We start from the raw sequence: 25,084 nt of genomic DNA on the forward strand, positions 1-25,084 counted from the left end.
TTTTTTTTCTTAACTTTATATATATATATATATTTAATTATGGTTGAACAAAATTAGAGTACGATGAAGACTTAGTTTAGATACATTTAGGACTTAGGTTAAAAAAATGATGAAAATTGAAGATTGTTTTCTCTTTGTTTATTTTCCACTTGCTTCTTTTTATTTTCTCTCTCTCTCTCTCTCTCTCTCTATTTCTTTAAATCATAATATAATAATAATAATTTATTCAAGGATAAGATAAAATTAATTGGGATGTAATTAGGATATTATAGTTTCCATGGGATTATTGTAAATCATTGAAATGTTGACTGTCACGTAACCCTCTTGATTCCAAGTTTTTAGCTAACAATGGAAAGGAATGTATGAAAGTCAATGTTTTAAACTCTTTTATATTTTCATCTAGAGTGACTAAAAGAGAATTCTCCAGGCTATAATAATATTTTTTATAAAAAAAAAAAAAAAAACATTGTGTATTCTATTTTAATCCTAGCTCATTAATGGAACTAGCTGACTTACACCCAATTTTCATGTAACTGCAAGATGAGGTTGAATGTGATATCTATGCATGAAGAAATGCTGGGCAGCAGCTACTAACATGAAGCTCAGAATACCAACTTTAACGAAAAATGGTAGACCAAACAAATTCCTTCTGCCTTTGTCAAGTTTGGCACTCACTCCAAGTTGCCTGGTGGCTGAAGCTTGAGCCTTCTTCATAAATGATGAATGTGAATCGATTTCCTCTTTTGTTAATGCTGGTTTAAGTGACTCCCTCGCATTCTCGAAATGGCAATCACATACAGCTGTTGCAGTTATGTTCTCCCTCAGCGCTGCGATGCCCGCCTCCCGACACAAGCCCTCCAGTTCAGCTCCTGTGAAGAGCTCAGTATCTTCTGCTATTCTTCTGAGATTTACATCCTTCCCTAATTTCATGGCCCTTGTATGCACACGAAGTATCTCATACCGTGCTTCTAAGTCAGGCGGCGGTACATAAAGCACCTACAATTCCATAAAAAGAAGGTCAAGAATATTCTAGGAACGTGCATATCCTTTCGAACATGCTGCGTTATGCAATATTATTACGATTTTTACACAGTCAATAGCGCCATTTAAGTCACCAGCAATAGGGAAAAACACTTCTCATTTGCATTTAAATGTACTTAAAATTCTGAGGCAAACTGGCGAGGACTTCACAACTAAATAAAAAGGATCTAAACAGCTCAATCATGAGGCCCATAGATCAGAACATGCTTCTTACCATATCAAATCGTCCAGGACGCATGAGTGCAGCATCTATTGCATGAGGACGATTTGTAGCAGCTAAAATGAGAACTCCCTGTAAAAGAATTAAGCATGTATTCAAACTAAAATTAAGCTATACAAAGAACCTTCTTATGCGTTTAACTCACTTTTGCCTCTTCTAAGCCATCCATTTCAGTCAGCAACGTAGACAAAAGCCTCTCTCCGACTGTAACATTGTGGCTTGAACTCCCACCTCTGCATTTACAAGAAATAGATGTAACTCAAGAGTCTTGACAGAATGTGCCTAATGCTTGCTCTGCATACAACACTCAACTACTTATTCCACTGTATTCTAACATGAAAAAATCTGATCCTTGGTAAGAGCACAAAATAATTCTACAAAGTAAATATTAAAAACTAACCTTTTGGCAGCAACAACATCAGCCTCATCAAAGAATATTATGCTAGGAGCTGCAAGTCGAGCTCTTTGAAATGTATTGCGCAATAATGCTTCACCTTCTCCAACGTACATTGAATATAGTTCTGCACCACTGATCTACAGCTCATTAATCTCAGCGAATCGCTTAATGAATCCTCCAAAAATTACAGGATTATAACACAAATTTTAAAACATTTCAGAAATCTGAAGGAGTCCAGAGTAGGTACATCTTCCAACACAAGAAAATTCGATCCATGTAAGTATTTCAGAATAAGCTAAGATGAAAGCTTTTTTATATAAAAAAAAAAAAAAAAATGGGAGCAAACTTCTTGCTGAGTTTGTGGAGAAAATGAGGAAATGTTTCCTCATAGGGCTGGTTCCTGAATCTAATGTCTTTAAGCAAATTAGGTGTGTTTCAGAAGGATTTGTGATTTCTATTAGTAGTTAATCCACCTTTCTATTAATACCACTTCTTTCTTAGATGACAATGTTTGTTATCAAGATCGAAAAGAAAAAAAAGAAGGAATCCAATACCAATCAATTCTAATGAAGGATCATAAGATTTGCAGGGCGCCTTGTACCATTTAACAGAGAAACAAGCACAATCACTAATGCAGCCCAACACCACATGTAATGAGGTTAAGATTTTACATTGCCTAAGAGTGAATCTAACAAGAGAATAAATCTCAAATTCTCAGCCTAAAGTGCAATTAGCACCCGGTGATTCATAAAATGTAGGATTAGTTATTTGCATAGGACACTGTCTTTGAAAAATCCATATCAATTTTTTAAAACTCAAGAATTATAGAGTATTAGAACGATTTGAACATTTTCACGGCAAGTAAACATGTTTTATGATAGAGAGATGTAAATGAACATACCTCAATGAAAAGAAAGAAGCTTGGGCAGCATGGGCAGCAGCTTTGGCAAGAGTGGTTTTTGAGCATCCTGGGGGTCCATGCAGAAGAACTCCGCGTACAGGTGATATCCCTAGTCTTGTAAAGACAGCTGAATACTTGATAGGCCATTCAACAGCTTGTTGGAGCTTTTTCTGTCCATGAATAAAGTAAATATGGCTGAAGTTCAGGGGAAATTGCATCATGACATGACTATAAAAAGTTACAGACCTTCAAATCCCTTAAACCTCCAACATCTTCCCAAGACACCTTAGGGATTTCAACAGTAACACCTCTTGTTATACTTGGGCCAACCACAGACCTTGCATGTTTCCAATCTTCCATTGTTAAGCTAAACAAACTAGCACTTTCATTTGAACCTGAAGACCTCCGAACTGCAGAAACAGTAGCCTCACGGCATAAGGCTTCCAAATCAGCCCCAACATATCCATTGCAAGATGCAGCTATAGCTTCTAAGTCAACTGCGGGATCCAAAGGAACCTTCTTTGTGTAAAGCTGACCAATAATACAAGTAGAAAATATCTAATTATCTCCATAGCATAACCCAAAGCAAGAACATACAAACAAGCAGAAACAGTTAAACTTCTTATAAGGTTTTTCAGACAACCAAATGAAATTGCCGATGGGCTCAATTGACAAATCAACACAATCATTGTTTCGAAAAAGAACTACTACCTTAAGAATTTGGAGACGGTCATTTTCATTTGGTGTAGTAACTTCAATTTCAGCATCAAAACGACCAGACCTTCTTAAGGCTGGGTCAATTGAATCAATTCTTCAGACAGAGAAACCACAAATGAGAAGTATATTCTTACAAGAGATACTATTCAACCAACGTCTAAACTGTTCCAAGGTTTTATTAGCATCAGATCTACAGCAAAATTTGCTAGCATTTAATAGAGACTGGGATGTCCGGAATAAATTACGACAAGCAGAAAACACCAGAGAGAGTGGATTTACAATAATACATCCATATAATAAATATAGGACACAATAAACTAAAGGAGGAACCCAAAAATGTAACTTATAAAGATTATATCATTTGAAAAATACAAAAAATATGTTTTACTTCCGACGGAACTAATAAAATCTTTCTAACAATGATGATGTTTTGACAAAAATGAACTGTGTCAAAAGAGTCCCAAAGAGAGGAATAACCTGTTTGTGGATGCAACAACAACAACCTGTGGTATGGATGCCAATGAAGGGTTATTGGAGTCCATCAATGTAAAGAGCTGAGAAGCTATGCGCACATCCTGCTCTCGCCTACATATGTAGCAGTAGTTCAGTTCTGCTAATCATAAGCACATATCTCTCCTCTACTATTAAGAAAAATCATTAAAAACTAGAAACAAGAGTATCACTATTCTAGAATCCACAAAAGATCAGTGCAGGTACTTAACAAGACGAGAGGCATATATTATGTCCCTAAATTTATCTGGTCTTCTTGTTTTCTCTGCCTAAATTTCTTTAATTTATTCGGTCTGCATCAGTGAATATCGAAATTATTTCTGTCCAATATCAGTTGGTATTCTGTCCTGTCTCAAGTTCGGTCTGTAGTTATATATTCTACATGCTTGGTCAATATTTTTGCTATTGGAAAAAAATTAAAGCATGCAATAAAAAGCTTTTATCCAAGCATCCATCCAGCATGATCAGGAGGACCAAAATATTGGTGATTCATTCAATATATTTTTATTCCTTAAATCATGTTTGCTAAGAATTTCATTGATAAGAATACATTGGTTTACTATAATTCTTTGGTCCATGTGGCATCTAATCTTTGAAAGGTCTGGAAATGTGACCTTTATGCAGTATAGCAACTATAAAAAACTTCTTAAAGTACCTAATTGCATCATTACAAAATTCACAAATACAGAATTTGTATATTAAAGCAAGAGGCTAATAGACATCAACTATCAAGAAACACGGCCTACAATACCTAGAATCACGGCGAGGACAGAGTGCATCGATTTCATCTATAAAAATCACTGATGGCTTGCCTAACTTTGCATGGGATAATGCTTCAGAAAAAGCCTCCCGCAAAATTCTCTCACTTTCCCCAGCATGTGCCCTATGAACAGAATGTGGACTGCCCAGAACACATTTTAACCAGTATGTTAGCACCTATTGAAATTGAAAACATTAAGAATGCAACATGATATAACTATTACAGAATGTCTACCACAACAACAGAGAATGAACAGTTTATAGATGGGCAAAAGTCAAAAAAAGAACGAAGGATTAGGCTAGAGAGTTTCTAGTCAGTTAGTAATCAATTTATGTTTTCCTTACAGATGTAAGGATTAGTTTTTATGTAATACTTTCTGTTTTTTCTACAGATAGATGAGAATAAGGCACCTGATTACAATTAGATGAGCACCACATTCTCGAACAACTGCACGTACCAAGCTTGTCTAAAATTATGAGCAAATGAAATAATTGTGAGAAATGAAAATCAGAACTCTTTTGGAATTTGACTAAAAAATTAGTGAGCAACTGACATCAGTGACCTATTTCCAATGAAAAGTAACACTCCAAATTCAAGCATCTGACTTCACTGTAGGTAGAACTAACAAAAAGAACAAGAAAATTATGAACTTTATTGTGATAAACATATAAACCGCGCTAATCCCATTCCATTAAAATTGATTATGAAGCCCGAGTAAGAATTGACTATAAATAGAAAGAAAATTGAATCATGGTAACAGTTTCGTTTAAACATCTTCATCTCGAAATTCCTTTTTTTTCTGAAAAAGAAAAAAAATAAAGATATAACCGAAGCCTAAAACTTCAATTTTCAAAAATGAAAATCTGCTAAGAAACAAATAGAAAAAGCTATAAGGGAAAAATAACAGCAAAAATTATCACTTCCATAGCAGCAACAAGTACCTTCCCTGTTCCAGGTGGACCGTACAGCAGCATACCTCGAGGCCACTTTGAAAATAAAAAAAGAAAAGAGAGATGAGAAAAATCAAATAAGCTCAGAACAATTATACCCAAATAAACGCATACAGAGATTAATATAAACAAAAGAGAGTTACTCTGAGACCGAGCTTCTGGGCTTCGCGGGAGTAAAGAAAAGGGAAGATGATGAGTTCTCTAAGAGCTTGGAGAGCTTTTACGTTGCCAGCGATTTCTTCTTCTGCCCGTCCTCGGTTGCTGCTGCTATAGCTACTGCTTGAGCTCTCCATCTAGACAAGGGTTGAAATAGGAAGGGAGAAGAAGTAAGGGAAGGTTTCGTCTACGAGAGGCGCACACGTATGCCTCCCGCTTGTGTAAATATTCTCGGGTAAGAAAGCAGAACCTCACCTCTTTCTGTTGCCCCAAACATCTAACTTTACAAAGCCCTTCCGAATAATCTACAGGCCTTTTTGAATAAATTTAATTATTTATAATTAATATATGACAATAATAATTAATATATGATAATTATCGGAATTGAATAATAATAATATATAATAAAAATAATAAAATTTTTTATTATTAAATAATTATATATTAATATATATTAAAGACAGTTATTTTATTTTAATAATAAAATAATATAATTATATTTTTAGTTAAATTATTAATTTATTTATATTTTATTATATATAATAGTAAATAGTATATAAAAATATGTAATAAAAAAATAAATAAATTATGTAAAAATATAATTAAATTTATATTTAAATAAATAATTATTATACGTAATTAAATTAAATTTTTATATTTAATAAAATAAATAATTATTATTTACATTATCACATTAAATTAAGTTTAATAAAAATAAAATTATTTATATATTATAAATAATAATTATAATTATATATTATTATATTAAATCAAAATTATTTTAAAAAATAAAAAATTAAAATATATTTAAAATAATTATTTATCATGAATTAATTTATTAATTAATTTTGTTTAAAAAATTAATCATCATTAGAATTTTATATGTTCAATCATATTTTTTTTATTAGTTTCAAAATTCTAAATTTATTTTTTCTAACAAAAATATGCAGTATATATACATATACATATGTAAATATCTCATATTCATATTTAATAATAAAAAATATTTATATCCTATTATCAAATTATTTGAGCATTAAATAAATACTATGTAAATTAAAACCGCTTAAAAAATATAAATAGTAAAAAATATTGTGCACAAACAAATACAGAAAGATTTAAAAAAATTAATAATTTAACATAAATTAATCAATTCAAAACAATAAATTAGTCCATAAGAATAATAAGATTCATCTATTTTCCTATTTATATATTAAACATTCAATATGGTTTGACAAAGGTTCTTAAAATCATACTGTAATCTTGCATTTTAGCAACAACAATCTCTATTTTTAATTATCTGAAAATTCGAAAAAAGTAAAGAATCAAAACCAGCAAAATAACAAGTAGAAAATATTCGAACTTGAGATTTAATATTAGTTATTATCAGGTAAATGAAGCAAATTAGTCATGAAAACTATGTCGATCAAGAGAGCAAGCCATTAAAGCTTTAGTCATGTTTAGTTTATCCATAAGTAGCACAAAAAATTTTGTTTCTAGAAGGGGATCTAATCTCATACGATAAACTTTTTGATATAGTTTTTCTACTGAAACAGACGCTTTTGAAATTGTTAATATTTCATTCATTGAATTTAAAATAGTTCGAACTTCAACCAGATATTCTTTTTCATAGACTATTGTCAAATGTCTCGCTTTCTTCCGCATGTAAGATTTTTACACCTTAGGTTCGGGTTTTAAAGTATAAGTTTCGAGTGTCTGAGCCTCACATGAAGTATCCAGACCATGAAAATTAAAATTACCACTTAAATCTTGGGTAAGTGGTGTCTCACTTGTAGCATCCAGACCATGTTCATCATCACTCATCTTCCTTTGTCTTTAAGGGTTTATAAGTGTTCACTTGTAGACCTATTAGCTCTGTCTTTGAAGGTTTTTCAATTCTAATTGTTCGGGTGAGCTTAGGATGAATAATTATATTAATATTTGAACAGTATAAAACATGGCAAACAACATATGATAAGGTAAGACATTTACCTTTATTAGTTGCACCCAAACTTCCTCTTCTACTTCAAATCGTTCAGTTATTGGATTCCAGGCAAAACCACTCATTGCATGTTTGAAAACATCATAACATTTTGAGAATTACCTTTTTAAATTTTTTATGCGGTTGTGTATCTGCTCTTTATGTAACGACTCTGGAAATTTAAAATGAAATATGTGTATTAAAAATGTCAAATGTGGAAGCGAAGTCAAAATTTCGATTAACATCCTTTACACTAAAACAAAAAACGTGCTCAAAATATAAAAGATCAAACTAACTAAAAGAGAAACTCGAAAGTAAAAGTTATGAATATGACTATGGAGTCTTTAGGCGTCCCATTCGTCGTCTTCCTGCGGAACGGCATCGGGAACAATGTCTTCCTTATCTGAAATGATTAAATAAGGAATGGGCTACACTAGCCCAGTAAAGACATCACGATATCTCACCGTCACGGAGGTAAAGGTGGGTAGAAAACACAAAAAGACCAATGGAGCATAATTTATAACAAATCCTTTTATCAATAATAAAACCTTTACCATCCACTTACCTCGGTGAAATTCATAAAACAATATACGAAAGCAATAATATTATCATCATCATGAAATCATATAAACTGTATAACATAATACTTATCACGCCTTTTGTAATTCAACCATTACACAACATATTTTTCCTCTTTTACCAGCCTACTAGTATCCGTGGAGATCCATAGGGGTCCCGCTACCCGTGAACCTTTAACATTTACAATCTGATTCCAGGGCCGTCCCCATACCCCGTCCGGTATGGGCGTCAAAACTATAAACCTCAATACCCCGTCTGGTATGAGGGTGAAACGAGCCGTCCCCATACCCCGTCTGGTATGGGCGCCAAAACACATAAGGTCTCCATACCTCGTCCAGTATGAGAGACCACAATCCCGGGTTCCCTACGGACCCGGTCCGTCCACCATCTCCCAAGATATCTAGTCAGGCTGATCACATTATACAATTATCAATTTACATAACCTTTCATTCCCCTTTTCCTCAGTAAGCATCATCAATTCACACACAAACAAGCAAAACAGTAATTTGGCCTATTTTAAAACTGTAAAATAGGCCAAATAACAGTTAACCGACAAACACACTAGACTCGGGCTCCATTAGCGACCTTAAGCAATTTCACACATTCGTTGATTCAAGAAATACTGTTTTATCATTATTGAACTTTAATACTGTGATAGAAAATAGGGTGAGGGGTCCTTACTCGTTTCGGGGTCCGAACACGGCTTCACAGTGCGCCTACAGGCTGTCCCTAATTTTCCCTGAATTTTTTCCGGGGAACTGAAACGCACTACTGGTACCTGCACGTGTTCCAAAAAATCCTAAATTAGACCCAGGGCCCCTTTCGGCCAATATCGCAATTCCGGCACGGCGGCTCCGCCATGCTTCGACGACGGCGCCGCCGCTTGCGGTGGCGATTCGCCTCGGGTTGGCCGTTTTTGGCCGAATTCGGCCACACTTACATCGGTCCTTGTGATAAAACAACCCTAGGGCCCTCGGGGGGCTAAAAATTTATGAAAAATCGAAGCTTACCGGTGACGGTGCTCTCGGGTGCGGCGGCTCTCCGGTGAGGTTCGTGTTTTGGTGATTCGGCTCCGATCAGCCTGTAGAGAAAAGAATGGTGATCACGGTGATATAAAAATTGCATCAAACGGAGGCCGGGAAGGGCCTCATCGGAGGCAAAAATCGAGGAGGGGCGCGGCGGCGCCGCTGGGTTTCGGCCGTGTTTTTCGGTCGTTTGGCCAGGATTTTGGCTCCGATTTGGCCACAGGGGAACTCAGCGTGGAAAAACGAGTCGGGGGTATAAAATTTACCTCGATCGGCGGTCGAAAATCTCCCCGGTGCGGCGGCGGGTGGCGGCGGCCGGCTCCTCTGGCGTCTGGTTCGTCTTCTCCGGCGAGGGCTGGCGACTAGGATTTTTGTGGTCAGGTGTGGGGGTTCTATTTATACCCTTTTGCCTTTTGATCTCAACCGTCCATTTTGATTAAATCTGGGCCGTCCGTGCGCGCGGGGACGCATATGGGTCGTCCGATCCGCGCGCACGCAGATCGCCCACGTGGCCCGTTCCCTCGACGTGGTCTTGACACGCGGTAGGTCCTAGTTGGCCAGGGCTGCTGACTGGGCCGCTGACGTGGCTGCTGACGTGGCGCTCTTTTTTTTATTAAATTAAACTAAATAAAATTAATACTAACAAAAAATGCCCAAATTGTTTGGGCGTTACACTTTATCTATGTCCGTATCTGAAAATGCATTCCTTAGTTCTTTAAGTACACAATCAATGGCGTGTGATGTGAATGTCTCACTCAATTTACGACCGCACAGATATTGCTCGTAAAAAGAATTTACTAGGATGTCATCCATAGAATCTGTCCAGTTGATAGTTTTACTTCCTTCATCTGCATGTATGTTCTTCCTACTCATTTTCTAAAACACATATTAAAACACTAAATATAATCATATGCAAAAAATATATATAATATTGTTACAACAAAAAATTTTTCAAATTGTAGCATTTAATTAAAATATTAAAGTTACACAAATGTCATAGCTATACAAATGTCATACACTATACAAACATTATAAACTATACAAATGTCATAAACTACATAAAATGTAATCAACCCATACATTAATTACTATTGCATCTCTAATTACGTCGTCTTTTCTCATTTCCTTAGTACTGTCCCTAAAGTTATGTACTTCATTCGTCTGGATAAACGTTTCGGAGTTCTTCATCAACCTCTAGAAGAAGTTCATCAGTTTAATTCTCTCCCTGTAAATAATTATGCAAAATGTAACAAACAAATATAATAGTATTAACAATCTTAATCTAATAATGAGGTTCAGTCGAGCCTTAGATAATTGGAAGACGTTTCTTTAGAACTCCAAAAGCACATTCAATTGCATTACGCAAAGAAGCATGTCCTAGATTAAATAACTCACGAGCATTATGTGGTGGATTTCTAGAGTATTCACTCAATGGCAACGTTCTCCTCTATATGATGTAATTAGTCCACCCCACAACATGAACCTAGCATCTACAAGGTAAAACTTACCTTTAAGTAATGAATAAATTAAATTATAACCTTTTTCTTCAAATGTATACATTACATATTGAAGTTAAATATATTTTAATTACATTCAGAAATTACTAGAGGATCATCAACTCTATTTAACATATTTTTTATTATTCTTGAATTTGATGCGGTCCCCTCCCACCCAGCTAAGACATATGAAAATTTCAAATCAAATGTACAAGCTGCCAACATGTTTTGGATAGGGAAATCTTTTCTCCTGTGAAACCGTGGAGCATTTTTTCTAGACACTTTAACACATATATCTGTTCCGTCAATTGCACCAACACAATCCTGAAATTAATTGTTTACTAATTAATTAAACATACATTTATGTTAAAAAAATTAATTAAACATATATAACTTATATATATACTTTAAAAAATGGACAGAATCTAAGATATAAATATCCATCTTTCTTACCCAATGTGTGAACAAAAATGATACCAAATGCCTGAAACAAAATCAAACAATGAGTAAAATCCTTCCAAATCTAAGCAAGTCAAAACATATATTTTAATTAACATACAGGATGACCTTACTCAAGCCCCAATTTAGGGCTACTTTAAACCAACAAAGATGCGAGCAATAAAAAAACTTGGTAGATTGTCATCCTTATATCAAACAACCATATCCTCCTACCATGACAAGTATTTTCCTAACCTCGTGCCTTCTGTCATCAATAGGGTGAGTAATTCAAGGCTCAACAACATACTTTTCAAGCAACAAGATCTCATACTTAACAAAGTATAGTGATCCAAACATGCTCTTCTAAAAGAAAAGACTCAACTAGATTATAATAGGCCAGAAATTCCATCAAGGTGGGCACCATGGCAGAATACTCATAAGCAACTTTTCTCATCCAATTGTCCTCATTCTCGCACTTGGTAGTTTAAAAGAAATCGACCACCAATCATTGTTAATCCATCTCATTAACAAAAACCAACCCCTGGATGCATTAGTAAGTTACCTACGACTATATTTTACGAGTGCTTACTCTTCATTTTTTCTTTTTTCTTTTGAATATAATGCTTATTTTTATTATATGCTACAGACACAGAATTTACCAGGACAAGAGAAGCATCAGCACCTGCAACATCAAATTATCCTTAGTGCAATCGAAGTCAAAATGAAGAATTCACTTTACAGCATTCAACAGGGCCTTATACATTTCACTTTCCTCATCAGTGGCGTGAGTAGATTATAGGCCAAAGAGAGAAAAAAAAACTCTGAAACACAAATACTAGTTTTATTATTGAACACCAGGTTTAATATATTAATATGAAGCTGAAAAAGCAAAATACTACAAGTGAAGTAGACTCATCCCGCCCTTCACATTTTATTTCAACAGTCCAAAGATGCACAATATGAAGACATAAATTAAAGTATCATCATGTTCATTTGAAACTCTCATTAACTCAAATCCATAAAAAATCTGATAAGAGAGACATTTAACTCAAGTTCACATATATTTAACCCAAGTTTTACATAAGGAAAACTTGTTATTTCCAACCAGAAACATTTTGTTCAACACTATTTCAAAATTCACTCCCTAGTTACTTCATTTCCAAACAAATCACAGAATATTGATAACAAAATATGATTACTTCCCATTTACTTTTATTCTATGCATTTGCATAGATCAGAGGGCTTAGTTATACTTATATGCTAGGTTACCAACTATAATACCAATGTTAAACATATCCCAAACTTTTAGTAGCAGGAAAAATTTACTCTCAAAATTAAAAAAACACAATGCATATCACGAAGATAATGGAAAGAACCCTATAATCCTATTGAAAACCAGCTCAAAGAAATGAAAAAAATCATAAAATTATCTTCGTATAACAAGAGACTTAGTGAGCTATACCAATTTGAAAAACAAAAACTCACATTCACAAATTGAAGAACCCAACAATTTGTCAGCTTAAATAAAACTAGGCTAATGCCCACTTTAGAGAGACGAATAAGCATAACATAAATTCAATAGAATTTCTGAAAGTAAACACCACAATACTGACTGGAGAAAATAAAAAGGAAACACCTGAATTAGCACAAAACCGAACTTCAAGCTCACCAAAATTACATAATACAACTGAATACAAGCAAGTAAAAACCCAAACAATAGGATACCCAATCAGATAATGAAAAACAAATAAGCTAACATCAAGTGGAAAAGAGTAGAACAACCTAAATCAATCACTAAAAACACTGAAAATAGAAGTGAATACAACATATGAAATTGAAAACCAAATAAGTACATAAAAAAGGCACAAATCAAACAAAATCCAGTAGAAAAAATAAAACATAAAAGAATAACCCCAATGACCAAAAACCCAATTGGAGGATTGCCCTATAAAAGACAACACCCAAGTTAACAACTACACTTTCTGAAATTGATAAAGTAAGTGAACTTACATTTCCACTCGTATTATTAGCAAAATGATCAAACTTGATCCTGGAAAAATGAAAAAAAAAGAGATAAAATACTTACTGATCGAGAAGGTGAAGAACGCATATCAGAAATAAAAGCAAAGACCCAACGTTTAGAAGCAATCGAAGAAGAAGAACAAGCAGAGATCAAACATGAACAAAGAAAAAGCAGAGCAGTCGTTCTCCCTGCGTGCAGCGTGAATGAAGAAAAGAGAACAAAAATAACGTGTAACACCCGGGTCGAAAAATTTAGTCCGAGATAATTTAAAATTAATAAGAAAAATAAATTTAAATAATTTAATTTTTAATTTTTATGAATTTTTGATAAAATTTGGGTTTTTAATGCATTTAAAAATATTTTCAAAAATCATGATCAAAATAGAAATAAGGGAGGACCTATTTGAAAAGAAATCTGAAAACTGGGATAAAAATAAAATTTTAAAAGTTTGGCCACGTGGACCGCTACGTCAACAGCACGACCAGCCTCCATGCGTCGTGCCAGACACGTGGACACACATCAATATGGGTGATCCGCGTGCTAGCAGATCCAACAACCGAGATCACATCTCGCGCGGACAGATGGTCCAGATCTATTTCTTTTACAGACACGATCAAACAACTGGATTTGATCACGATAGATGACACAGATTTACACACAGATAAGCCTAAACGAATTTCGAATCGGGCCACTCTCTTTGCTCCAAGTCAACGCGAATGGACGGCCAGGATTAAGGGAAGAGAGGTATTTAAAAGTCAGCACCCAAAACCCTAGTGGACACCCTAGACTGGAGAAAAAAAAAGAATGGCAACCAAAAGAAAGCTTAGCCGTCATAGGGACATCTTCGCGGCTGCATCGGAGCCACTGTCGACGCTGAAGAGGTAAAATGTTTTTCCCTTTCACTTGAAATTGAATTTCGAACCTCCCCACACCCATATCAGAGCAGAAAGGCTGACGAGTGAGCTGAAAAATGCGACCGGAGCTCGACCAAGCCGTCGTGGCCGCAACCTGAAACCCCCTCCGATGAACCCCTTCCTGTTTTCCATTTCCCTTGATTTTTTTACCATTGTATTTCTCGTTTCTTTCTAGTGCAAGTTGGCCAAAGTAAAACCCCGTCCGCAAAAAAAGAACGGCAGAGCCGCTGCACTTAGAGACCCCTCAACTGGTAAGGTCTTAGTTTTTTCTTTTTTCGACCGAAACAGGCTCTCTAACCTTATTTTTTGCAGGTTTCCATGCAAGGCCGGCTAAAAATGGCGAGTATGAGAGGAACCACTGTCGTGGGTGGCGAAACCTGTGCTGGAGTATGGCAGTGTTGTCGTGCCGAAACACTAAACTGGTCGAAAAAGTTTTAAAATACTTATTTTGGTCTTTTTGGGGTATTTCTGAATATGTGATGCGTATTTTTTATTCCCGCAAGAAAAACTCAGGAACCCGAGAACCGCCAAAAAGTGCAGTGAAAAGAACGGTGTGTTGAACACCGATTCGAAATAAGAATCCATCATATTTTTCTCTTGTTACGGTAAATTAAAGTCTAATAATCAATAAATGATGTGTTTTGTAAAAAGATAGAAATTCTTGAATTAATTACAGGTCACCAGTGGAACTAGAACCGATCAATATATATTTTTCCTAGTTTTATTGTTTATTTTCTTCTATACTGCCTTAAATACTTACTATTATATTGTGTGCTTTAATTTATTGATTTAATTACTTTATCGTTTATTTAGTTTATCTACCCGTGTTGTCCTCATCTGTTGATTTATTTGCAATAAATGCCTTGATCATGTCTCTCTTAATTGTTAATCTATTAATTTATACTGCTTGTATAATTAGCACTCTATTGTTCAGTAAATACAGAATGAGTTGGTTGCATGTGATTGGTGGCTGGTAAATAATACGAATATGTATGCTAAAGGGCTTATCGGGTACCCTAAGTATGGGTGTACAGATCCGATGTATAGAAAAATCCTACTGTGAACGTTGTCTTAGTCGAACGGGACTGAGAAGTCCCATACCGGAAGGAGTTTGGAGGTATAGATCACCCTCATACCGTATGAGGAATCGAGGTAGTGGTATATTTGGCGTCCATTACCGGACGAGATATGGGGACGGCAGCTTGATTGATAATTGAATATTGGGTTCTTGCGTAGAAGGATATCTCTATGGACCTTCAGAGGTACTAGTAAGCATATTATGAAGTAATTTTGTTGTTATTATTCCTTTGAGTGTGAAATAGAAATGTTATTCTGGTTATTATCTTCATAGGTCATTTTTGAAAACCCATAAGGGTAAGTATAAAACAAAAGTTTTTAAGTTAAATAAATATATTTAAAAAGAAACAAGAGCTCTATTAGTTGTTTGACGATTTTTACCAGCATTTGATTTTACAAATCAGTGTTAAATGTAATATTTTTACAGGATTAGTGTAGCTCATACCCTTTATTTAACCTTTCAAATCAGGAAAATCAAGATCCAGATCCTGAACAGCAAGAAAGTTGCGAATAAAAGTTACCTCTCGAATCTCATTAAAGTTACCCAGCGGAGGTTAACCATATAAGATTTTAGTTATGTTTAACCCTATAAGATTTTTTGTTATGTTTTATTTTAATTGTTTATTCCATTATTTGAACTTCTTTAAAGAGATATTCACATAGCACTATTGGATATCCTAATTTACTGTGTAAGGAATGTAAACTCTAAACTTTGAATTACTTCCGCTTATATTTTCTTAATTCAATATTTCCATTTTCTTAAGTTTTTGAGCTTTTACAGTTGGTATCAGAGTCGCGTTCCTTAAAAATATTTGTTGCACAAATATTAGAATCATTCAATATAGCCTGATACTCAATCCTTCTTGTGAAATGAAAGTACAAGGATATGAGGAGAGGAAGACCCTCACTAAACAGAGTAGCCCGAGATGTATCACTTCGAGATGATATCGATTGATTCTTCGAGATGCTGGAGAGACTTACCTCTGCCCAGCAGGCTTGGAAAGAGAGGAGGGACTTGTCTGACCCTCCACCACTGCCACAATATAAGCCACCCTTGCAACGAGAAGATCCAGTACCACCCCGATACAGCCCTGTAACTCCACCGTATCATTTGACACTGTCACAGTATAATTCAGTGCCCCCACCATACAATCAGGTGCCACCACAGGGCTACCCGACCCCTCCCCAGCATAATCCAGTCTCTCTTCAATAGGACCCAGTTCTACCTATGATGGACCCAAACTACATTAAGAGATATAAGAAACTTAACTCATCTACCTTTGTAGGGGTATCTACTTTCGAAAAGGCCAAGTACTAGTTAGCAGAGACAGAGAAAGCTTTCGTAACTCTTGGGATGATTCCTGAACAGAATGTCATATTTGCTACTTACATGCTCATTGGTGAGGCAGGTCGCTGGTGGCAGCTAAAGCAGGCTACCTTGCGCATTCCAGTCACTTGAAAACAATTTTCGGTACCTTTCAATACAGAGTACCTCCTAGAGCATTTTTGGCATTTGAAGAAGATGAAGTTTGCATATCTAGTACACGACAAGATGACAGTATCTGAGTATGCCCAAAACTTTCTAGAGTTAGACCGGTATTCTTTTGAAAGCATGATGGACAAAGGCAGAAAGGGAAAGAAGTTTGAGTGGGTTCTCCGTCATAAGATCAGGCAACAATTATATGTATTCAAGCTCAACACCTATTCAATAGTTCTGGGCAAGGCACAGCTAATAGAGAGGAACTTCCGCAATTTCTCTCTAGTAGTGGACAATTCCTGACACCCGGTCCCACACTGCAGGCCGGCACCTGCTGTACCGATTCAGCAAAATAAAAAATCTAGGAATGTGACTCAAGCTCCTTCTCAAGTCTTGGTAACAGGACATGGTAGGACTTACCAGTACTATGGCAAGAATCATGGGCACCGACCATGTTATCGCATCAACAATACCTGCTACATATACGAAAATGCCTACGAAATCAGAGTCAGACTAGACCTACAATCCAAGGTAGAGCCTATACCCTCACCCATTAAGATGCTAAAGTCAATCCGAACGTAATACAAGATACGTATACTATTTGTAATCACCTCTCACATATTTAATTGATACTGGTGTCACATTCTTTTACAAAAAATTTGAATGTGTTACCTAAAAATCCTTATTTTATGTTGTTTGTGTCTACTCCTGGAATTGAGACACTACTAGGGAATGTCATATACAAAGATTGTATTGTAGAAATAGCTAGTAGAAAATTGAGTGTAGACCTAATAGCACTAGACACGAAAAATTTTGATGTAATTTTAGGGATAAATTAGTTACTGACGTATCACACCACTGTAAATTATTTTCATAAGAAGCTTGTATTCAATCTTTTTAACGAAGTGTCATTCATAAATTAATAAAATTTTTAGATTTTACTTCCTTATGGTAATTGCATTCTTTATATGATATTTTAACTTAATTGTTTTTTTCTACATTAGGCAAGCCTAAGAAAAAAAATTTGCATTCAAAAGATTCCTGTGATTTGAGAATTTCTAGATGTATTTCCTAATGAACTACCCAAACTGTCGGTGGATAGGGAAGTTGAATTTACCATAGATTTTCAGCTTGATACCCAGCCCATTTCAGTTGCCCCTTACCGTATGAGTTAGGTGGAGATGGAGGAACTGAGGAAACGTATCAAAGAATTGTAGGATAGTGAATTCATCTGACATAATATATCTCTTTCGGGTGATGGAGTCACATTTGCAAGAAAAGAGAATGGGTCCATGAGGTTGTGTATTGACTACAGGTGATTGAACAGAGTCATTATCAAGAACAAATATCTTCTCCTCAGGATTGATGATCTTTTTGATCAGTTATAGGGTGCTCAAGTTTTCTCCAAGATTGCCTTGCATTTGTGTTACCATCAGATAAAAATTAGGGTAAAGGACATTCCCAAGACAACCTTCAGAACCCGGTACGGATACTATGAGTTCTTGGTCATACCATTTGAGCTAATTAATGCGCCAACTATTTTAATAGACTCGATGAATAGGGAGTCTCGAAATCAGTTCGTCATAGTGTTTATTGATGATATTTTGATCTATTCAAAGAGAAGGGAGGAAGACACTCAGCACCTGACTCAGATTTTATAAATTTTCATGGAAAAGAAGTTGTATGCAAAATTTAGTAAGTCTGGGTTCTGACTCAAGCAAACTACCTTCATAGGGCACATAATATCAAAGAATGGGGTGTCAGTGAATCCTTAAAAGGTTGAGGTAGTACTGAATTGGGAGAAATTGACTTCGATTAAGGAGATTTGTCATTTTTTGGGAATGACAAATTATTACCGCAGGTTTGTGAAAGGGTTTTCAAGTCTAACCGCTCTCTTGAACCGACTTACAAAGAAGAATATCAAGTTTAAGTAGAATGAGGACTGTGAAAGGTGCTTTACAGAACTCAAGATGCGGTTGACTAGCACACCAATTTTAGCTCTGCCGAGTGGGACAGATGGATACACGGTGTATATTAATGCTTCCTATCTAGGGTTGAGTTGTGCTCTAATGCAGTACGAAAAAGTCGTAACCTATTGGTCCAAGCAGTTAAAAAGTCATGAAAAGAATTACTCCACCCACGATTTGGAACTTGTTACTATTATCCATGCCTTGAAAATCTGATGTTACTATTTATATGGAGAGACTTTTGATATTTATATAGACCATAAGAGTTTGAAGCATATATTCACCCAGAAGGATCTCAACATGTGTTAGAGGCGTTGGATAGAGCTCCTCAATGTAAGATCTTGAAGCATATATTCACCCAAAAAGATCTCAATATATGTCAGAGGCATTGGATAAAGCTCTTTAAGAACTACAATTGTAAAATCTTGTATTACCCGCGCAAGGGCAATGTGGTCGTCGATGCGTTCAGTAATAAAAGTGCAGGTAGGTTGGCTTACTTAATGGATTCTGAATACAGGATAATAGAGGTTGTGTAATAAATACAACTTCAGGATTTAAAAATGGCTATATGTCTGGCCTATCTAGCTTTTCAACTCGAACTAATTCTACCTTTGCAGCTCTAAGAAAGGATACAGAACAGGGTATAAATCTAGAATTCTAAGTCTCTGCCGATGGATTGCTCAGGTTCTACGACAGGGTGTGTGTCCCAAATGAAAGTGAACTAAAAAGGGATATTATGACAGAGGCTCACAGTTTAAAATTCATCATGCATCCTATAAGTACTAAGATGTATCAAAACATGCGATCTTGATTTTTGTAGAGCGGGATGAAAAGAAAAATTGCCGATTTCGTCTCCAAATGCCTTGTATGTTAGTATGTTAAGGTAGAGCATCAATACCCAAATGGGTTACTTCAGCCATTACCAATCTTGAAGTACAAATTAGAATATATCACTATGAATTTTGTAACATGGCTAACTAAGGCACGCTCATTGCATGATTTCATCTGAGTAATTATTGACCGACTCACTAAGTCCTCTTATTTCTTGACTATCAGAATGACTGACCCTTTAAATAAGCTAGTAAAAATCTATATCCAGGAAATAGTCAGACTACATGGAGTTCCGATGACAATGGTATCCGATAGAGACCCTAGATTCACCTCTCTATTTTGGTCAAGTTTTTAGCAAGCAATAGGAACGAAACTGTCTCTCAGCACAACATTCTATCCTCAAATAGATGGACAGTCAGGATGAACCATTCGTACACTGGAGAATATGCTCAAGGCTTGTGTTCTAAAATTCGCAGGACATTGGGACAATCACCTACCCCTGATAGAGTTTGTCTATAATAACAGTTATCAAATAAGTATTGGCATTGCTCTATATGAGACATTATATGGTTGACCCTGTAGATCACTGATCTGTTAAAAAGAGGTAGATGAAAGAAAATTGATTGGCTCAAACCTTATATATGAGACCACAAGTAAGATAGTTAAAATCAGGAAGAACTTCCAAACAGCAAAGAGTAGCCAAAAGAGTTATGCGGACACCCAAAGGAAAGATTTGAAATTTGAGAAGGGCGATCAGGTATTTCTTAAGTTCACCCCCTTTAAGGGTATCAGTAGATTTGGAAAGAGAAAAAAGTTAAATCCCCGGTTCATTAGGCCGTTTGAGATTTTGAACAGGGTCGGTACATCTGCCTATAGACTAGTACTACCTCCATAGCTATCCAGAATCCATAATATATTCCATGTGTCTATACTACGTAAGTACAACCCAAATTTCTCGCATATCTTGTCTCATTAGCTATTTCCACTCAATGAGAATCTATCTTATGAGGAGGTACCGGTGCGTATTTTGGACTGGAAGAGCAGAGTACTTCGCAACAGAGAGATCCCATTCGTTAAGGTCTTACGGCAGACTTCAGAGTCTAGTATCCCCAACTGTTTGACTAGTGAGAGAATGACAAATTTGAGTTACCAAATTTTTTCTTAAGAGAATGAGAGTTATAATACCCGGACCCAGAAATTTAGCCCGAGATAATTTAATATTAATAAGAAAAATAAATTTAAATAATTTTAATTTTAATTTTTATGAATTTTTTTATAAAAATTAGATTTTGGATGTATTTGAAAATATTTTAAAAAATTAGGGACAAAGTAGAAATAAGAGAGGACCTATTTGAAAAGAAATCTAAAAAAGTGGGTAAAAATAAGATTTTTAAAAGTTTGGCCACATGGACAACCACGTCAACGGCGCAGCCAGCCTCCGTGCATCGTGTGACAGACACATGGACACACGTCCACGCGAGTGATTCGCGTGCTAGTGGATCCAACGGCCCAAATCACATCCCGCGTGCACGGACGACCTAGATCTGTTTCCTCTTCAGACATGATCAGACGATTGGATTTAATCGTGATGGACGACCCAAATTTCCACATCGATCGGCCTAAACGAGTTTCGAATCAGACAACTCTCCTTGCTCCACGTCGATGCAAATGGTCGGCCAAGATCAGGGGGAAGAGAGGTATGGCCAAAGGAAAGTTCAGCTGCTGAAGGAACATCGTCACCACCGCATCGGAGCCATGACCAACGTCGAAGAGGTAAAATATTTTCCCCTTTCGCTCGGAGTTGAATTCTAAAACTCCCCGCACCCATATCAGAACGAAAAGGCCAACGGGTGAGCTAGAAAATGTGAGCAGAGCTTGACCAAGTCGTCGCGGCCGTAACCCAAAACCCCCTCCGATGAATCCCTTTCTGTTTTTCATTTTCCTATATTTTTTTACCATCGTATTCCTCTTTTTTTTGTGCAGGTTAGCCAAAGAAAAACCCCGACCACAAAAGAGGAATGGCGGAACCGCCGCATTAGGAGACTCCTTCGCTGATAGGGTCTCGATTTTCCTGTTTTTGGGCCAACAGAGGCTCCCTAACCTCTTTTTTGCAGGTTTCCATGCAAGGCCAGCTAAAATCGGCTAAAATCGACCAAAAAGGGCCAGGCCGAGAGAAACTTCAATAGTGGGTGCCAGAGCCGGCACCGGAGCATGGTGGCGATGTTGTGCTGGAAGTCTAAACCAGCTTGAAAAGTTTAAGAACACTTATTTTGGCTCTTTTGGGGCATTTTTAGATATATGACGTGTATTTTTTATTCCCGCAGGAAAAACTCAAAAAATTCGAGAATTGTCAGGAGGCGCAGTAAAAAGAACAGTGTTTTGAACACCGATCCGGGGTAAGAATCTCTCACTATTTTCTTTCATTACAGTAAATTAAAGTCTAATAATTAATAAAGTGTATGCTTTGTTAAAATATAGAAATTCTTAAATTAATTACAGGTCACCGGTGGAGTCGAAACGAGTTAGTATATATTTGCTCTAGTTTTATTGTTTATTTTCTCATATACTGCCTAAAATATTTACTGTTATATCTTGTGTTTTAATTTATTAATTTTAATTACTTTCTAGTTTATTTAGTTTATCTACTCGTGTTGTCCTCATCTGTTGATTTTTTTACAATAAATGCTTTGATCATGTCTCTCTTAATTGTTAATTTATTAATTTATATTGTTTGTATAATTATTATTCTATTATTCTGTAAATATGGAATGAGTTGGTTGCGTGTGATTGGTGGTTGGTGAATAATGTGAATATGTATGCTAAATGGCTTATCAGGTACCCTGGGTGTGGGTGTACGGACCCGGTGCATAGAAAAACCCTACTGTAGACATTGCCTCAGTTGAACAGAGTTGAGAAGTCTTATACTAGAAGGGATTGTGATGTATAGATCACCCTAATACCGAACGAGATATCGAGGTAGTGGTATGTTTGACGCTCATTACTGGACGTGATATTAGAACGGCCGGTTGATTGATAGTTTGATATTGGATTCACGCGTAGAGGGATATCTCTGTGGACCCCCAGAGGCACTAGTAAACAGGTTAGGAGGTAAATTTATTAGTATTGTTCCTTTGAGTGTAAAATAAAAATGTGATTCGGGTTATTGTTTTCATATATCGATTTTGAAAATCCATAAAGGTAAGTATGGAATAACGGTTTTTAAGTTAAACAAATTTATTTAAAAAGAAACAAGGGCTTCATTGGTTTTTTGACGATTTTTATCAATATTTGATTTTCCATATCTATGTTAAGTGTAATATTCTTACTTAGTTAGTGTAGTTCATTTTCTTTATTTAATAATTTCATATCAGAAAGATCAAGATCAGATCCTGAACAGTAAGAAAGTTGTGAATAAAAGTTGCCTCCCGAATCCCATCAGAGTTGGCCAACGGATGTTAGCCCTATAAAATTTTTAGTTATGTTTTGTTTTGATTATTTATTTTGTTATTTAAACTTCTTTAAAAGGAAATTCCTGTAATCCTATTACGTATCCTAATTTACTGTGTAAGAAATGTAAACCATAAACTTTGAATTGCTTCTGCTTATATTTTCTTAATTCAATATTTCTATTTCTTAAGTTTTTGGGGTTTTACATAAGGTGTTTATTTACAAGAGTATAACAAGAATTAAGCATATTTTATGAAGGTATAATAGAAAGAAAATTATTTGTCGGTCATATACCACCGATTCGGTAATTTTTAAAATTCATAACAAATTTGGCTGTCAGATATCGTTTGCTACCATTTCATCAGGTTTGAAGTTGAAACAAACAAAATTTTATCACACTCATGGAGTACTATACATTAATTGATTATCATTTACTACCAAACAAACAGGGTCATAATAGAGTAGATTAAACTAGTCAAGAAAGAGTGTATTTAACTCCATTCACCCATGAAGGTGAGTGGAGGAAGAAAAATCTCTTTATATTGATACCCTTAGATCGGGGGGAAAGGTTCAATATGCTTTGGAAAACTTAAGCCCAATGGGCCCCATGCCAAATTACGATTTAGCTCTTTTCGAAAGGGAAGAGCGGCCGAATAAAAGTATTGTAAATCGCTTCTCTCCCCTCTTCCTCGCGCGGTCGAAGCCTCTTGGCCCCGACATGGCTCGAGCTACCCTTCTCTGCAAGGAAACCCAATTAAGGTTTTTTTTTAAGTTCTTTTCTTCCTAATCATCAGTCTCCTTTCAAATAATCTGGATCGTTCTTCACACCTCTTCATCTGAGCCATTCATTTCTCGCGATCTACCTGTTCATCCAGTCGCCCATCTAAACAATCTGCGTGACCGAAATGTCCTCCCTTAGTGTCAAAACTTCCAAAATTTATATTTTTGCCCCTTTTGAATAATATGTTCATTTTAGTCCTTTTTTATTTTCTGATTTAATTTAATTTATAAATTTATTTTTGAAATTGGCTAATTTGGAGCGTAATTATTAGGTTTTAGCTTTATTTTGGATTTTTTAAGTAATATAATTTTTTTTTTAGATTGACACTGCCGTAATTGAATTTTCTCATATGAGGTGAGTAGTTTCTCCCGCGAATGGGTTTGAGTATCATTGTTGTTGGCTGCGCCATCATTATAGTTTAGGGGTTTTCTATTGTTTTCTTCATGAAAATATTTATCTATTTCTTTCATCAGTTATATCTTTCTTAATTTTTGTTTTCTATTTTGGTATTATTACTTTTCCATATGCTTTATTAATTTTGTGTCTTGTCTGAAATGTGTATGTGCTTTCAAAGACATATAATGCTCACTAGGATTGGAAATCCTACCACTTTCTATGGCGACTTCTTCTCAACCCTGCAATCTAATTGAGTCTAAATGTGATAGTTTGGATCTCTCCTCGACCAATACATTGGACCCTAAATGATCATCTGCTTTTTTTTTTTCTGGTAAGACTGTTGCAACAACAAAAAAAATCTTCAATGCCAGGGACTTTTGGCTATGATGAACCAATTATGGAAGCCAATGGGAAAATTGGAAGCCCAAATCTGGTCCCATAATTTTTTCCTCTCAGTTAAAGAAAAAAAAAAATTATTCGTGTAATGCAAGGTGCCCCTTGACAGTTAGTGTTCTATCTTGAATGTCGTTGAGGGGGAACAAGATCTAATGCTTTCACGCTGAAATATTGGGGCCCCGTGTTTGATCTTCCAAAAGGGGCATGACAAGTGATTTGGTGCTGTGCAAAGAATAAGGATTACCCTATTTCAATTGATGAAACTCCGATTAGGGGAAGAACTACTTTTCTAACAACGTGTGTTTCTCTGAATGTTTAGAAATGAAATAGAGACACCCTAATAAACGTCCAGAGCTAAAAGGAATTGGTTATCTTTAAATCCGAGCAGTTACCTCCATTTTGCTTTGTTTGTGGAAGAATGAAGCATGACATGAGATTCTGTGGAAAGAGAGAGAGGAAGATGGGTTTAAAACACTGCAAGAGTACAATATTCCGATGATTTGAGGGTACAGTGTATGGAGTTAATCAGAAATGGGAGTGGAAAAGCAAAGAGGAGCCAGTAGTTGATACTCAGAGAAACTGTCACAGGAAGAACAGCAATTAC

General features: G+C 35.7%; 2 protein-coding genes across 2 annotated transcripts; both read right to left on the minus strand.

Moving 5' to 3' along the window:
* Positions 1-363: 363 nt before the first annotated feature.
* On the minus strand, positions 364-5,929 carry CDC48B (cell division cycle 48B). The gene is made up of 12 exons (XM_022054776.2): positions 5,640-5,929; positions 5,488-5,532; positions 4,957-5,012; positions 4,538-4,687; positions 3,754-3,861; positions 3,271-3,370; positions 2,806-3,090; positions 2,560-2,729; positions 1,662-1,790; positions 1,407-1,494; positions 1,256-1,333; positions 364-996 (listed from the first exon to the last, which is right to left on the minus strand). Exons 1-12 carry the CDS (start codon positions 5,787-5,789, stop codon positions 526-528), a joined length of 1,830 nt encoding a protein of 609 aa, XP_021910468.1. The 5' UTR covers positions 5,790-5,929; the 3' UTR covers positions 364-525.
* Positions 5,930-10,206: 4,277 nt separating this feature from the next.
* On the minus strand, positions 10,207-25,054 carry LOC148268740 (uncharacterized). Its single transcript, XM_088211894.1, has 5 exons — positions 24,873-25,054; positions 13,182-13,221; positions 11,187-11,217; positions 10,827-11,057; positions 10,207-10,684 (listed from the first exon to the last, which is right to left on the minus strand). The coding sequence occupies exons 1-5, from the start codon at positions 24,910-24,912 to the stop codon at positions 10,544-10,546; spliced, it is 483 nt and encodes a 160-aa protein (XP_088068020.1). The 5' UTR covers positions 24,913-25,054; the 3' UTR covers positions 10,207-10,543.
* Positions 25,055-25,084: the final 30 nt, after the last annotated feature.

The sequence above is a fragment of the Carica papaya genome, chromosome 2 (genome assembly GCF_054855325.1).
Source record: "Carica papaya isolate Zhongbai chromosome 2, ASM5485532v1, whole genome shotgun sequence".
NCBI classification, from domain to species: domain Eukaryota; kingdom Viridiplantae; phylum Streptophyta; class Magnoliopsida; order Brassicales; family Caricaceae; genus Carica; species Carica papaya.